The sequence below is a fragment of the Bos javanicus genome, chromosome 5 (genome assembly GCF_032452875.1).
Source record: "Bos javanicus breed banteng chromosome 5, ARS-OSU_banteng_1.0, whole genome shotgun sequence".
In the NCBI taxonomy this organism is placed as follows: Eukaryota; Metazoa; Chordata; class Mammalia; order Artiodactyla; family Bovidae; genus Bos; species Bos javanicus.
The window spans coordinates 106,156,294-106,172,347 of NC_083872.1; the positions used below are offsets into that span (position 1 = coordinate 106,156,294).

Below are 16,054 nucleotides of genomic sequence, written 5' to 3' on the forward strand. Positions count from 1 at the left end.
TCCTCTACTACCAGCATCTTGCATTAAGTATTGCATTTGTCACAATCATTGAAGCAATATTGAGATGTGATGACTAACAAAGGTCTTGAGTTTACATGAGGGTTCGCTCCTTGGGTCGTGAATTCTATGTGGGTGTGTGTCCACCATTGCAGTCTCTCTGAGAACAGTTTCACAGCCCTAAAGCTCCCCTGTGCTCCAGCGCTTGGCTGTGGGTGTCCTCCCAGCGCTCAGCTCCTCTCACTGTCTTAGATGGTGCCCAAGTACCAGCCACAGACGACAGGGTGCAGGGCATGACTGTGCACTCGCAGGGCTGGCCCCGCCCTAAAGCCTTTGCCCTCCAGGGATGCTGTTTCCTAAGACGTCCTCCGTCTCCTGGTTCTCCTCGCCCCCAGCCACTCCTTCCACATTCTCATGACAGCTTCCTCTCAGTCAGCAAGTAGCAGAGCACCCCCACTCACACACAGATATACCCTGCAAGCCTCTTCAGAATTCCTATCCAGCATGACGTATACCTTCTTGAAAAATGTTAAACCCCTATGCTGAGCAAGCACTCAGATATCATTTTCATCAAACACACTTAAACAATTGTTATTTTTCAAAAAAGCTTTCGAGCTCTGTAGTGGTAGCAGTTTAGTCAGTAAGTCGTATCCCACTCTTTTGCAACCCCATGGACTGTATGTAGCTCGCCAGGCTCCTCTGTCCATGGGATTTCCTAGGCAAGAATACTGGAGTGAGTAGCTGTTTCCTTCTCCAAGGGGATCTTCCCGACCCAGGGACTGAACCTGGCAGGCAGATTCTTTAACCAGCTGAGCCACCAGGGAAGCCCTTCAAGCTCTGCAGTAAGTTGATACTAGGTGGCAAAGTTGAATGGTATGCATTTGAAAGTCAAAGCTTATTTTTCCAAAAGTCAAGTAAATAATACCCAGATGCCTATCCTTCTCATCCACAGCCATTGCCGACCCGTCAGTGTCAGTAATTACAGATTTACAAGGTCACTGGAAGCTTGGGGTTCACTGGCAGGAGCAGCAGGTGCAGATGACAAGTCCTCCCAAGGGCCTTTATTTTGGAAAGTTCTTTAAGAACTTCATCACCTCTCAGTCAAGTATCAAAACCTCCCATGGGGTCACTCACCTCCTCTTCCATCTTTATCCTCCCAAAAGAGATGTTTCAATTTCTCCTTCCCAAGGCAGACATTTCAGCTTATTTTTCTTGTCATGGCAAGTGAAAGTCGCTCAGTCATGTCCTACTCTTTGTAACTCCATGGACTATACAGTCCATGGAATTCTCCAGGCCAGAATACTGGAGTGGGTAGCTTTTCCCTTCTGCAAGGGATCTTCCAAACCCAGGGATCAAATCCAGGTCTCCCACATTGCAGGCAGATTCTTTACCAGCTGAGCCACAAGCAGAGCCCAAGAATACTAGAGTGGGTAGCCTATCCCTTCCCCAGGGGATCTTCCTGACCTAGGAATTGAATCAGGGTCTCCTGCATTGCAGGCAGATTCTTTACCAACTGAGCTATCAGGGAAGATTTGGTCATGGTAGCCTTCCCAAAATAAAGGCCCTTGGGGGGACTTGGGAGGACACCTTGGGAGGTATTGATTCTTGACTGAGCGGTGATGAGCTTTTTAAGGGTATTTTATTGAACTACAGTGGATTTACACTGTGCGTTAGTGTCTGGTGTATAGCAAAGTGGTTCAGTTATACATACGCTTATATGTTAATATACATGGTTTATATATATATACATGCACTTGTTAATCCCAAACTCCCAGTCCATCCCTTCCCAACCTGCCTCCACCTCGGCAACCACAAGTCCGCTCTCTATGTCTGTGGGTCTGTTTCCGTTTTGTAAATAAATCCATTTGCGTCATATGTGAGAGTCCACATAGAAGTGATATCCTGTGATATTTGTCTTTGTCCGATTTACTCCACTTAGTATGATAATCTCTAGGTCCATCCATGCTGCCACAAATGGCATTATTTCACTTTTTTTATGACTGAGTCGTATTCCATTGTACATATATGTACCACATCTTCTTTATCCATTCATCTGTTGATGGACATTTAAGTTGCTTCCACGTCTTGACTATTGTAAATAGTGTTGCTAGGAACATAGGGTTCGTGTATCTTTTCAAATTATAGTTTTCTCCACATATATGCCCAGGAGTGGGATTGCTAGATCATACGGCAATTTTATGTTTAGTTTTTTGAGGAACTTCCATGTTGCTCTCCATAATGGCTGCACCAATTTACATCCCCACTAACAGTGTAGGGGGGTTCCTTTTTCTCCAGAATTTATTATTTGTAGATTTTTGCATGATGGCTCTTCCGACCAGTGTGAGGTGGTTCTTCATCGTAGTTTTGAGATATAAAGTTCTTGAAGTGACCTGACAGCCTGTCTCACAGGACCGTCAGAGCATCAAGTGGGATGCTGGGTGTAGACGCAGATTGTAGGTTGGGAAGAGCCAGACAGAAGCTAGGCGTCTCCTGCCCCGCATGTCATCAGCTCCTTGAAGAACAGGACTGTCCTTTTTCATTCTTAGGCTTCCCTAAAGACTTCCTACAAAGCACTGGCTGTAAGATAGGGTTCCTATAAACACTTACGTGAGGATTGAGTGGATGTATTGGGGAAGAGAGAATCTGATTGGATATTAGGAAATGCACTTTAACTGTCAGCAGAACAACATACAGGGTGATGTTTTCAGGAAGGCCATCCCTCCTGGAGGCTTAGGCATTGATTTCCCTGACTCCAGGGACTGGATGAGCAAGATGGCGGGGGAAACCACTGTTGAAATGATACACCGTGAAGACGTACAGGTAGGGAGCAGAGACCTTCCTCTGCAGACAGGGGCTTCACAGTCCCACAAAGCAGAGAAAACCCTGACCCACCCTGAGACCACCTCCCGACAAGGGAAGGGGCCAGGGAGGTTTGCCTTCCAACCAGTCTGGGACTAGAGCCAATGCCCACATCCTCCTCCCAAGACACCTGCCCTGCGTCCCACCGTGCCTTGGCGGGGGCTGGGACACCCCTCCCCATCCACCCTGTGAGTCTCCCTCAAGCCTCTCTTGCCCTCAAGTCCTCCTTGACCACTGCGTCCACCCAGAGATCTGTCCCTCCTCCAGATGCCCTCGTAAGCCCCGCCCATCCTGGCCATCCAGTCCTTCTCAGGAGGCAACTTGTAGGGAACAAATCACAGGATCACGTCGTGGGTCCCTTGAAGACAAGTTTGCACTGTATTCTGTAACTCCTCCCCTGCCCGCTCTGGCACAGGGAAGGCTCTCAGTACCTGCGGCCGGCTTCACAGTGCTACCCACCACAGGTGCTCCTGAATGACTTGCACTTCAATCCTCAAAGCTGTTTCTTCAGTTCGCTGAGGCATGGGGTTCTTTGCATGGACCATTCTGTGACTGTTCCTAAAGAAGGCTGTCTGACACATAGCATCCGTGGTGGTGGTTTAGTCGCTCAGTCGTGTCTGACTCTTTGTGACCCCATGGACTGTAGCCCACCAGGCTCCTCTGTCCATGGATTTCCCAGGCAAGAATATTGGAGTGGGTTGCCCTTTCCTCCTCCAGGGGATCTTCCCGACCCAGGGATGAAACCCAGGTCTCCTGCATTGCCAGGAGGATTCTTTACCAGGGAAACCCCACATATAGCACTGAACTGTCCTAAATCTTCTCTCTAACCTGGGGCATCAGCACCCTGTCTTAGAGACACATTCTGGGTCCAGGTGAGGAGCACTGTGCACCTCTGCTCCTGGTCTTTCCTCTCCTGCCCTCATGACTTCAGCCCCAACCCGTGGTGGGCTCAGGATATGCAGCTTCAAACTCGACCACTCCCGGTATAAGCTGCGTGTTATTTAAACTGTCTGCACCAGCCTCCTCATCTACACAGAGGAGGTAACAGTTCCTCCCCCAGAGAGTTACTATGAAGAATAAATGAGTTATATGTAAAGCACTTAGTAAGCTCTCTGTAAGTGCCATGTGTAACCAGGATTATTATGGGGCCAGCGGCCTGGGGAAACTAAGATGCTGTCCCTGCTCTCCCGCTCATCTGATTTGTGACTCCAGACATATAAACCCCAAGAGCTCCCTTTCTTCATATATAAAGTTAAAATATTGTTAATGCCTGGTGTGTTTACCTCACAGGGTGGCCATGAGATCAGATGAGCAAATACATGTGAAAAATGCTTTTATAAACTATGAAAACATGTATACGTGCAGAATAACAAACACCCACTTTCTGTGCCTGCATCTGTGTGACCTCACACCCCGTGATGCCTTGTATAATAGTTCCTGACTCTTCTCTGCCTCCTGTGTTAGCTGGGGCAGGCATCACATCTCTCTCCTCCAATCAGAGGAAGCATCCAGTCCCAGGACCCAGGACCCCTAAGGACTGGGACACTGCTTAACTGTGGGGACCCCTGGCCTGCAGCTCTGCTCCAGGGACCCTCCTGGGCACTGCTCCCTGGGCATGGCCAACAGACGTCCCATCTTCACGAGCTCTCTGAATTCAACTCCACACTGCCGGGGAGACCACTATACTGGTGGAGTGGCTCTGGGCAGTCCTCATCAGGGGAACCAAGCAATCGAACCTCAGCATTTCATAAAGGAGAAGTGACTTTGGGTCTTTATTCTTCCTTCCCATCTCGAATCCTTCCCAAGGCGGCAACTTTGGCTTTGGGTGCCTCAGGCTCTGGCTCCCAAATCTTCACGAGGATGGAGTCTTGGAGGATGCCGCAGCCTGATGCTGACCTGGGTTACTTCTGCATCCCTCCAGACACCCACCTAGCACTGTGCACAGAGAACATTCTGGATGCACAGCTCCTGATTGGAATTCAAAACACTCGTTTGGGAGAGAAGCAAAATGAGTGGACTTGATGGGAGATTAATTGCACAGGCGTCTGTCGACTGCATGGCTGAAGCTGGATTTTTTCAGAACTGCTGGCTGCCTTCACATTTCCTGGTGGAAGTGGGGCAGGTCAGCAGACAGCCCAGAGTCGTAGATAACTTTTGCCCACACATCATTCACTTTTGGGAGCGTTGGCTTGAAATTGAGGGGTGTGTGTGTTTATGTGTGTGTGTGTGTGTGTCTGGAACCGACGTGCCTTCCGTGAGCCTCAGAGATCCCTGTATTCTCTTCAAATGGGCTGATTACAACACAGAGGATGTGGACGGTGGAGTTTTTCCTGTTTGATGTCACACTGCTACCCTTTAAAAGTCTGAGGGGAAAAAAGGAGGGAATGCAGCTGAGGAGCCTCAGGCCAGAAACCAGCAAGGAAGAGGAGAAAAAGGCCGGCAGAGTCAGAGAGGCAGGGTCGGGTTTCAGACTCAGCACCGATCACTCAGAAAGCTGCGATGCTGGGGGCCCGCCTGGGGCTCTGGGTCTGCACCCTGAGCTATGTGGTCCAAGCCTATCCCAACAGCTCCCCGCTGCTGGGCTCCAGCTGGGGCGGCCTGACCCACCTGTACACGGCCACGGCCAGGAACAGCTACCACCTGCAGATCCACGGAGACGGGCACGTAGATGGCTCCCCGCAGCAGACTGTCTACAGTGAGTGGGGCTTTGCCTACGCCAGGGGGAAGGGGGCTGCTCTGAGCATCCACCTGCAGGGCCTGGGGAGGCCTTAGCTGGGCCAGAGGGCGAATGCAGCCTCCTAGACCCTCGTACAGTGTGTGCGTGTGTGTGTGCGTGTGTGTGTGCGTGCGTGTGTGTGTGTGTGTGTGTGTTTAGACCTCGGGAGAATATTCTGTCACCTCCTCAGTTAGTGTTTATTGGTTTCTCCCAACAGAATAATTTCCATCTTAACTAAAATCTGTCTTCCCACAAAGAGCAACCTCTTCCCCTTTGCCCTGTCCAAAGAGTCATAAAAATGTACAAATGATAGACAAGGAGGCTGGGAGGAAGAGAAGCCAGACCAGTCAGTAGACACTGAGTTATGCTCATGAACGTTGGACTGGGTTAGCCTTGGAGGTTGTAAAGAGGATTCTTGTACCAGACCAAGGCTTGGGATAGATGAATCCAGGGGCTCTTTCCAACTCCGGGCTTCTAGTATTCTGGCCTTGTAAAAGTTCTCAGGAAAAATGCATCAAAGACTAGACTAGACAGCATTCACTGTCTTGATGAGTCTGACCCAGTGAATCCACACACCCATCCATCCACTCATCTATCCAACAACCTTACTGAGGGCTTCAGTGGTACCCAGGCTGCTATGAGCCAGTGAGTCTTCTCTGTGGAGCTGAAAGGTCTACCTAGTAGCAAATTGAGCTGCTTGGAAACTCACTGAAAACATAAGACAATCAGAATGTTTTTAAAGATCAGGTTTGTGGAAAATTGGACCACAGTCTACAATAGTCAGCCAACTAGCTGTGCTTCCGATGTCCTCAGAAGGGAAAATGGGGTGGGAAGAGGATGGATGTTTAAAAAAACATGGTCTTCTCTTTTATGAAAATTAGTAAAAATTACTCTAAGGATACAGAAAAATGCCAACTGATTCAAAATTCAATCAGAGGAGTGAAAGAGTAATCACAATCTCTGTTTAATTTTAAAAAGTGTATTGTAGGAATGACTTGCCCTTTATTGCTGCACGGAATGATTCAGTAATTTTGCAATGGGCTTGCTGTATGCAAGACATTCATTCTGCTAAGAATCAAAGGGCCTTAAACGTGGTAGCAAGACAGATGAACATGCAAAGCCGAGAGTTCAGATCTCAAGTTCTCAGCAGATGGTGACGGGAGATAGGAAGAAGGTCTCCCCAAATACCAAACGGTTTCCAGAACTCAGGGGAAAATGGTAGGATTCAGGCGTCAACATCTTGGGAGCCAAGTTTGAGCCACATGGCAAAAATCTGAACTAAATTGGGATACAGTTGTTGCCACCAACGGAGCACGTGTTTTATTCAATGGATACTTAGCAGCATCTGCAATGTGTCCGACATTCCCCAAAGCTAAGGTGACTTCAAAAGAAGACCCAGCCCTTCAAGCACCTCCAGGCTTCTAACCCTTCATGTCTTCCCGCTGTGAAGAGACTATTAGGAAACATGGTTTTGCACCTCTCATTGAGGGTCGTCCTCCCTTCAAGATGAGAGATGATTTTCGATGCAGGATAGTAGGGGAATTACTGTGATTCCCCTAGATGGAAAGGGCTGCAGACAATTAAAGACTGCTTCTAAAACTTATCTTCCTTTGATGAAAGGAAGCCCCCAAAGATGCATCCTGGTGGGGATGGGGGGAGGGCTGTGAGTGGTGTCAGAAGGGGGCGGGGCTTAGCCTACTGAGTTTGCAGAATGAATCAGAGAGCTTTCCCTCTTGTAGCCACTGACCTCAGGCCCCCAAAAGGCACAGAGCGCTAGTTGGAATGAATTAAAATCAGTGAGAGGAAGCAAAGTGAAATGAACTGATTTCAGATCTTTTTTTTTTTTTTTTACAGAAATGTGCTTTCGTCATATATAGGTCCTAGATAAGCCTGTGTCTCTGGCAATTAAGAAACCTGGGGAAGGGACAGAGTCAGGGGTGGGAGGGAGACACTTCTCCTAGTTTGTATAAACTTTTATATTATCCAGATCAGTTATCACATTACATTACATTACATACATATAGATTACATACATATAGAGCATTACATACATATAGATAAAGAAATAGAGAGAGAGAGAGAGAGGTAGGCTAAGATAAAAAGTTACCCAAAAAGGAAAGAAGAAACACCGATACATGTAACGAGGTAGCACAGCTAAGTACCAAGCCGAGGAAGAATTTGTAATGACCTCCCCAGTGAACACCAAGCAATGCTGGAATTTTTGTAAAACCAATGATGGTTTTACACTGATGGAAAGATGTGGGGTGTATTTTCCCTCCTAATTATTTCCAGTAAAATGCAGTTCACTTGATTAATGTGCTTTACTAAATTCTTTTTTTTTAACTTTTATAAGTGAGGGATTTTGATGAATCATTGAGTGTTCAGCCCATCTTTGGTTTGTTGATCATTATTAAATTATCTGCTACAAGATGCTAGAACCTCAGGACTCACAGCTGTGAATAGGGAACCCCTATGAAGCCTGTATCTCCTCCCTACTATAAACAAGATCAGCCTTTTGAATTCCGTGAGCCCCACTTTGTGGCAAGAGTAGCAACGAGATGCTTATTACTCCCAGTTAATATTTCTCTCTAGATCCTAAACTTTTTACTTCCTTCACCTTCCCCAGTGTCACTTTCTTTACATGAAGCTGAACCGTCCTTGGGCTTTTTAATCTTTCAAAATAATATCTTTCTTTTGGGGACCCCAAAGCTGTTTTGGAGAAGGAAATGGCAACCCACTCCTGTATTCTTGCCTGGAGAATCTCATGGACAGAGGAGCCCGGCGGTCTACACCCCATGGGGTCGCAAAGAGTCGGACATGACTGAGCAACTAACACACAACACAAAGCTGATTACACCCATCATCTTATTTATCACTTACTGGCCATGAGACGAGAATAGGGCAGAAAATTTTCTACTTTTACAGCAGAGGTTGAGGCAAATGGTCATAGTAACAATCACTGGTATTTAGAAAGTGTGTTTATAGTGGATAAAAATATTATCTCCTTACATCCCGAAGTTGACCAAATGGGGTAAATGATTGTGCTCCAAATGAGAAAAGAGATTCAGGAACACAGGTATCTGGCTCGTGGTCACATATGGTAAGTGACCTAAAGCACACCTGGACCGCATCCCACGCTTCTTCTGGAGTCAGGTACACAGACACGGCATCATGAAAGGAAATGTCCTTCACACCTGCCGGGCTCCAACAGATGTGGCCCCAGCAGCCAGGGGTTGGTTGATGCTTTCTTTCTGCCAAATTCTGCCCATGGGTCTGTGCAGACCTGCCTTGGGCCCCTGCACCAGGGAAGGAAAGCAGCTCTTGCCTTTGCTAGACTTCTGCATCGGCTCCCGTGGATTTGGTTCAAGCCTGCGCACCCTCACAGCAGCAGCTCCCTGTCCCTCTGCAGGCTGCCTTCTGTCCGCAGTGGCCCTGGACACCACACACACCACCCAGAGGGACGCAGGCATCTGCCAGTGACGGCGCACATGATGGCCTGTTGTCAAGGGCAGGCCAGCCACCCTCCATGGAGCCTTCCATCTGCTAAACATTTTCAAGGCACTTTTACAGCATCATCCCTTTTGATCCTGCTGCAGCCCAGGGGAGCAGGCAGCACAGCTGTGAGACGAGAGCGATGACTTGCTGAGGCTACAACATTAGGAAGAGGCGTAACGGGGAACAGAATCTTAGTGTCTGGGTTCCGGGCTGCTGGCTCAGAACCTCTCCCCTGACCCCCTCCAGGGCACCACGACCTGGAAGCCTCATAGCCATGGCCTGGATTTTGGCCCCTGATTGTGTCTTCTGAGGCTTGTTGTGACCTCAGTTGGAGATGAGCTCCTGGGCCGTGGGCAGAGGATGTCAGGGTCATGGATCGGAGTTTGAATATTGCCATAGGTTCCTCATCATTTAAGTTGGGAGGTTGCTATTTCCAATATTAATAGTGGTGACATTAACAACATAGCAGCTGGGGTTTTAAAAAATTCTTTTTTATTTCTTTAGTTTTAGTGCCCAAGGCATGTGGGATCTAAGTTCTCCAAGCAGGAATTGAACCTGAGCCCCCCTGCAATGGAAACTTAGGGTCTTAACCACTGGACCAGTAGGCAAGTCCCATAGCAGCTGTTTTGAGAATTTAAAATATATCAAGTACTCAGAGTACAACCTCTCAAAAACAGTTATGAAGTGTAATTTTTTTTTCAGCTAGACTAAAAAATCATCAGTCTAGAAACAGCTTCTTGTTCTTTATGTTTCAGGTCTTCCCTCAACAGTAGCTGTAGATCTGAGACACCCCGACAGACGCTACTATGGAGGATTTCATATCCTCTGTACCTCCCATAACCCACCCCACATCCAGAAGCTTCTGTCAAGGCCAATCCTTAGCCACACTTGGAAACCAATGGCCGCTCCACTTGGGCTTCTTTCTGGGCTCGCTCTCAGCCTCACGGCCTCTGCCTGTCATCATTCTGACTGCTCTGAGCTCACCTAGGGTCTGAGCACTGCCTGTAGCTGTCCTTGGAGGGCTCTGCATGGAGCCCACATGGGGTATATCTGGGGTGTAACTCACCCAGGAGGCGCCACCACTTACTGGGCACACAGGCCCGGTGTTCACAGCTCTCCAGGCTACCTTTCTAGAAGACCCCTGCCTGAACTACCTCCCTGGGGACTCTGAGGCCAAATGAGACATGTGGGGAACAATTCTCTGGTCGGCTAAGGGAAGAGACCCTGAGACTTAAACAAATGATCCTAGTAGAAAATGTCAGGAAATTAAACAGCATTTGGGGAGGAAGTCTTGCTCAATTATCACTCGCATCACACCTTTTATGGTCTACTTGTACCCTTGCTACAAAACAGAAACTTTAGACTTTATTTAACTAGTCACTGGTACTTCTTAAAACTGCAAGTCTCCACGGGGGGTGGGCAAGGGAGTGGGGGGTCACACTTAGAGCTGCTGTCACTTACTCAGGGTGTAAGTAGTGTGAATGGCTGTCAGGCTTTTGTCCAGGGCTAGGGGCTTATTCATTTGTTATTTCTGGCTGTGCTGGGTCTTCACTGCCGAGCGTGACTTTCTCTAGTTGCGGCGAGTGGGGGCTGCTCTTCATTGCAGCGCAAGGGCTTCTCGTCGCAGTGGCATCTCTTGCTGAGGAATATGGGCTCTAGAGCGTGTGGGCTTCGGTGGTTGTGGTGCCCAGGCTTAGCTGCCCGGCAGCATGTGGAATCTCCCGAACCAGGGATCGAAACCGTGTCCCCTGCATTGGCAGGTGGATTCCCAACCACTGGATCACCAGGGAAGCCCCAGGGCTAGGTTTTGAGAGAGGCTACCCCTGGGGGAGAGGGGCACCAGCAAGTGAGAAAAGGAAAAAGAATAGTGATGAAGAAGCAAGAAGTAATTCCCTGCATCCATTCAACACGGAAAGCTAAACCACCTGTTTCTCCACCCTAGAGAGGCATAAACTTATTAACACAGGTGATGAGGTACATGCTCTGATGGGGTGAGGCATTGTTTGGAGGGGCTGAGAAGAAAGAACAGTCCATGCAGATGAGGGAGATTAGAAAAGTCTCCATAAGATGGTGACATATGAGCCTGGCCTTGGAGCATGAGTGACCTGGATACACAGAAAGGAGAGGAGAAGATTCACACAGAAAGGGTGCTGACTGCCGCCTCGCCGGCTCCACACAGCTGTCTCGGTGGAGGATCAGGCTCCACATACAATCTGGATTCCTGAAAGACATCTGGGCATAGATTTCAAAATCACAAAAGCTTGGGAGAATGTGACCACCATGGCAAACATTAAGCAGTATGAGCCAAGGACTTCCCTGGTGGTCCAATGGTTAAGATTCTGCACTTTCAATGTGTGGGGGAAGGGGGGACACAGGTTCGATCCCTGGACGGGGAACTAAGATCCATACTGTCAAACAATAAAAGTATGAGCCAAACAAAGGGGACAACAGAGTCCAGGGAGAGAGAAACGTGTTGGCATGGGTAGAAGAATGCTGGGAGCTTGGGGTACTCCCTACAGGCAGGGGAGAAACAGGAGGCAAGGCGGAGGGGAGGGGCGTGGGGAAGTGGGAGTCAGAAGAGGCTGAACAGGGACAACTGTGAGGAGAGTTCTGTGAAGTCCTCACCCTGCCCCTTCAGATCAATCAAGGCAGGCTTCTTGGAGGTGGGGACCACATGTGAAGCCAGGTTTGGACATGAATGGTTTTCTCCACAGGCGCCCTGATGATCAGGTCGGAGGATGCCGGCTTCGTGGTGATAACAGGTGTGATGAGCAGGCGGTACCTCTGCATGGACTTCACAGGCAACATTTTTGGATCCGTGAGTTTCTTTCTGTGCTGGGTTATTATTTGCAAATACTTATCTCACAGCTCTGGCAAAACATAGAACCTTATAGCTTAAAGATTTCCACCTGCAGTGTATCTTGGTGATCTTTTCACTGAGGACTTTTACCCATCTAAGTATCAGATGCTCTGGTTTATACAACTGGGGTCTGAACCCAGGAAGTCCAGCTCATGGTTCCTGGGCTCTCAGCTTCTAATCTGACCTGCCCCCCTTTGTCCACATTTTTGTACCTGGCACAGCACCTTGTCTGCAGCCCAGGTCCTCACGTCACATCCGTTCATATTGTAAAGTCCGTTAGAAAGAAAGGGTGAGGAGCCACTGGCATCTCATGATGTTGTTCCTAGATGTCTGTGTCCTTGGGCAAGTCCTCTATTATCCGTCAATTTCAGTTTCCTGACCTGGAAGAAGTCAAGGGTGGGGATGTGGATCATATGCCCTGTGGGCTTCCCCCAATTCAAGGTCTGTAAGGAATTCTCTCTGTCCCAGCTGTGACAGCTGCTCTGAGCTGGAGAGCAAGGGCTTTTCCGACCTACAAGGCAGCACTGCCGTTCCAAACATCATGCCTTAGAACAGGAGCAGGAAGGCAGAGCCCTGGAGCTCCTCCCACCAGAAATTCCAAGACAGCAATTACTTTATGTTTTGCTTGCTGTGTCCCAGCACCCACCATAGAATCTGACCCAGAGCAGATAAATATCTGTTGAACAAATATAGATAAATAGATATGAAAATACCTGTTGACCACATACAGGCATATAGAGAGTCCTCATCTTTAAAATACTGACTTCCTGGACTCTGGGGCTTCCCTGGTAGCTCAGTCGGTAAAGAATCTGCCTACAGTGCAGGAGACCTGGGTTCAAACCCTGGGTGGGGAAGATCCCCTGAAGAAGGAAATGGCAACCCACTCCAGTATTCTTGCCTGGAGAATTCCTTGCACAAAGGAGACTGGCGGGCTACAGTCCACGGTGCCACAAAGAGTCAGACACGACTCAGTGCCTAACACTTTCTTTCCTGGACTTTGAGGATTAAATGGCATACTCTGCAAAGGTCCCAGCAGTCACTGGGCAAAACCCAGCCCCAGTGAGTGGCTGAGTGAGGGCTTGCCTAGGTCATCTGGTGATGAAGTTCATGTCCTGAATTCGCACGTTCTGTCTCGGCTGGGAGCACTTTCACTTATGCGGGGCCCCACAAACCTCACCCCACCTTTGTCCAGGTGAAAAGGCTAACCCAAGTCGCCGCTGAGCCCAAAAAGGTTTTAAAGGGCAGTGACAGGGCAGGACGAGGCTGCATGGAAGTCGGCCTCCCTCCAGAAAGCTAGTTTTGTCCAGCGTGGCTCCAGGCAGCCACAGGCCGCCAGTGAGTCCCCAGGCGGGCCAAGAGGAACCGCGCTGGGGGCCGGGTAGCTTAGAAATGAGTGGAAATCCCTTTTGCCCAGCAGGGCACGAAGGGGTTTTTAAGGCACGGCTCTTGCAGAGTGGGTGGGAGGGATGGGGTCCCTGGGGTGCAGCTGGTCGCGTCCAGTCCCCGCAGGCTCCAGGCTCACCCCAGTCGCCCCGCCCCGCTTGCAGCATCACTTCAACCCGGAGAGCTGCCGGTTCCGGCAGCGGACACTGGAGAACGGCTACGACGTGTACCACTCGCCGCAGCACCGCTTCCTCGTCAGCCTGGGCCGGGCCAAGCGCGCCTTCCTGCCGGGCACCAACCCGCCCCCATACGCGCAGTTCCTGTCGCGCAGGAACGAGATCCCGCTGCCGCACTTCGCCGCCACCGCGCGGCCCCGACGCCACACGCGCAGCGCACACGACGGCGGGGACCCGCTCAGCGTGCTCAAGCCGCGCGCCCGCGCCACGCCCGTGCCCGCCGCCTGCTCCCAGGAGCTGCCCAGCGCCGAGGACTCCGGCCCTGCCGCCAGCGACCCGCTCGGGGTGCTCCGCGGACACCGCCTGGACGTGCGCGCCGGCTCCGCGGGCGCCGAGCGCTGCCGGCCCTTCCCCGGCTTCGCCTAGGGCGCCCGACTTGGGAAAGCCACATCGTCTCCTGGGGGACAGGTTCCCCTGCCACCCCCAGCACAGGAGGTGGAGTGGAGTGGCGGCTCCCTCTCCGGGAAGACCGGCACTCCCTGCTCCAGGGGGAATCGCCCTTTGAGGCCTGCGGGATGGAACTCCTCACCTTCCTCATCCCACCTCTCCACGCACCCCTGGGAGAGAAGGTGTCCCCACCCACTCTCCTCTTCCCCCTCCTGTCCTCTCCATCAGTCCAATCATTAAGAACAAAGGCTTAGGGACTTCCCTGGTGGCCCAGTGGTTAAAATTCAGCCGTGCCAATGCAGGGCATGTGGGTTCGATCCCTGGTGGAGGAACTGAGATCCCACATATCTTGCGGGCCAAAACAAACAAAATTTAAAAAGCAACAAAGGTTTAGGCAGTTTATCCCCTCAACACGCCCACCTCTCACCCAGGGAGGTGAAGGGGAGACCCAAGCCAGCAGATCCTCCACTACCCACTACTTTGTGTCATCTGCCTGGACCCTGCTTGACCCTGACCTGAGAGGACACTAACAGATGGACTGGGCAGTTCTACTCGCAAACATCCTTAAGCATCTCTGGAAAAGCCTATCCACAAGATTGGCGGTAGGCTGGTCAAAATTTAGCCAGAATGACTCCTCAGAGACCGGAGGCAAGGGATCAAGGTGGAAACATCCCCTCCCTACTGGGCGGTCCCCCTGCCCTGCCCTGTCCCTCTCTGCAACCAAAGCCTGAGGCCCAGAGTGACGCCTGCGGCCCTGACACAGCTCTGCCTCCTGGACCGCCTCTGGCTTGAGTGAATTGAGCCTGAGGAGGGGATCCGGTCTTGGCTCCAGAGAATCTACCCTGCTAGGATTTGTTTTTCCAAGGGGAAAAAAATTCAAACTCTGCTTAGAGGCGTTTAGCTAAGTCTCTGCTTCCAGGTTGAGTGGCAATCCCAACTACACAACTGTTGCAGGGAGGGGCCTTGAGAACACTACTGTGGGTTCTGGGGTCTTTGTGGCAATTGTGCCCTTTCATGAAGTGGCATTGAGGATCCTGGGGAAAGAAATCCAGGACTGGGGACCCCAGTGCAGGAGTTAGAAAAAGCCAGCACTGTCAGCTCTTCATCACCACCCTACCTGCCCTGCAGCCATGGCCAGAGGCTTAGCTAGGCTCCTAGGCCGGCATGTCTGGGTGTTACTCCACTTGGAAGTTCTGGGGGCACCAAAGACAGTTTTCAGTCCCAGAAGCCCCAGTGGCATCCTGAGGAATACCGACTCTCACTTACAGACGATGGAGCACCAGGCAGGGCACTGATGACTTAGGCATCCTCAGGGGCCCCGTTCCTACCTCTGTTTCAATGGCCACCTGAAGAGGAGAATGTGGGCAAGCAGGGCAGATCTGAATAGCAGCTTCTTCCCAGTCACCTCACCACCCTCCTTGCCGCCCCCCACTTCTCATCATGCACCCAATCGTAGAAACTGATCCACTGTCCTCGCCTGATGCTTTAGGCTGAAGGACCGGTTCCTATTTTGAAACACTCAGACTGTGTATGACACTAAATAGCAGCACATGGCAACTGTTTCCTCTATAGTCTTCATTTCCCATCAGAGATACTATTATACTGTTTAAGAGCTACTGGAGAACTCCATGGAAAGGACTTTGGCAGAAAACTGGTTCTTTGGGGTTTTCTCTTTGGCAGAGTCGAGGGAGCCCCACAGTCTTTTGTCCCTTAGCACATGGCAATATTTATTTATTTATTTGGAAGATTTTGCCTCTCGCTCTGTATTTATAGATATTTATAAAAATGTAACCCCACCCTTTTCCTTTCTTCTGTTAAAAAAAATAAAATTTATCTCAGCTTCTCTGAGTGTTTCTTTTTTTGTATGCGTACATAAAAATATATCAAAACATGAGAATAAAAGGAATTATGGTAGAGGAGCACTGGGAAAATGTAGAGAAAGCAAAGTTGAAAAAAAATCAGAACTTTAAAATATTCCAAGTTTTCCCCATACACAAACGAACTCAGTAATTTTGACTAATTCAGACAGAATTCTGGAAAACAAAGAAAAAATTTTAATCATGATTATATTTCTGATCACTCTAGCTTGTTGTTTCCTTCAAAGAAAGAAAATTTTCTATT

General features: G+C 49.8%; 1 protein-coding gene across 1 annotated transcript; it reads left to right on the top strand.

Annotated features, from left to right (window-relative positions):
• Nucleotides 1-4,335: 4,335 nt before the first annotated feature.
• Nucleotides 4,336-15,768, top strand: FGF23 (fibroblast growth factor 23). Its single transcript, XM_061418201.1, has 3 exons — nt 4,336-5,551; nt 11,782-11,885; nt 13,475-15,768. The coding sequence occupies exons 1-3, from the start codon at nt 5,356-5,358 to the stop codon at nt 13,910-13,912; spliced, it is 738 nt and encodes a 245-aa protein (XP_061274185.1). The 5' UTR covers nt 4,336-5,355; the 3' UTR covers nt 13,913-15,768.
• The last annotated feature ends 286 nt before the right edge of the window (nt 15,769-16,054 follow it).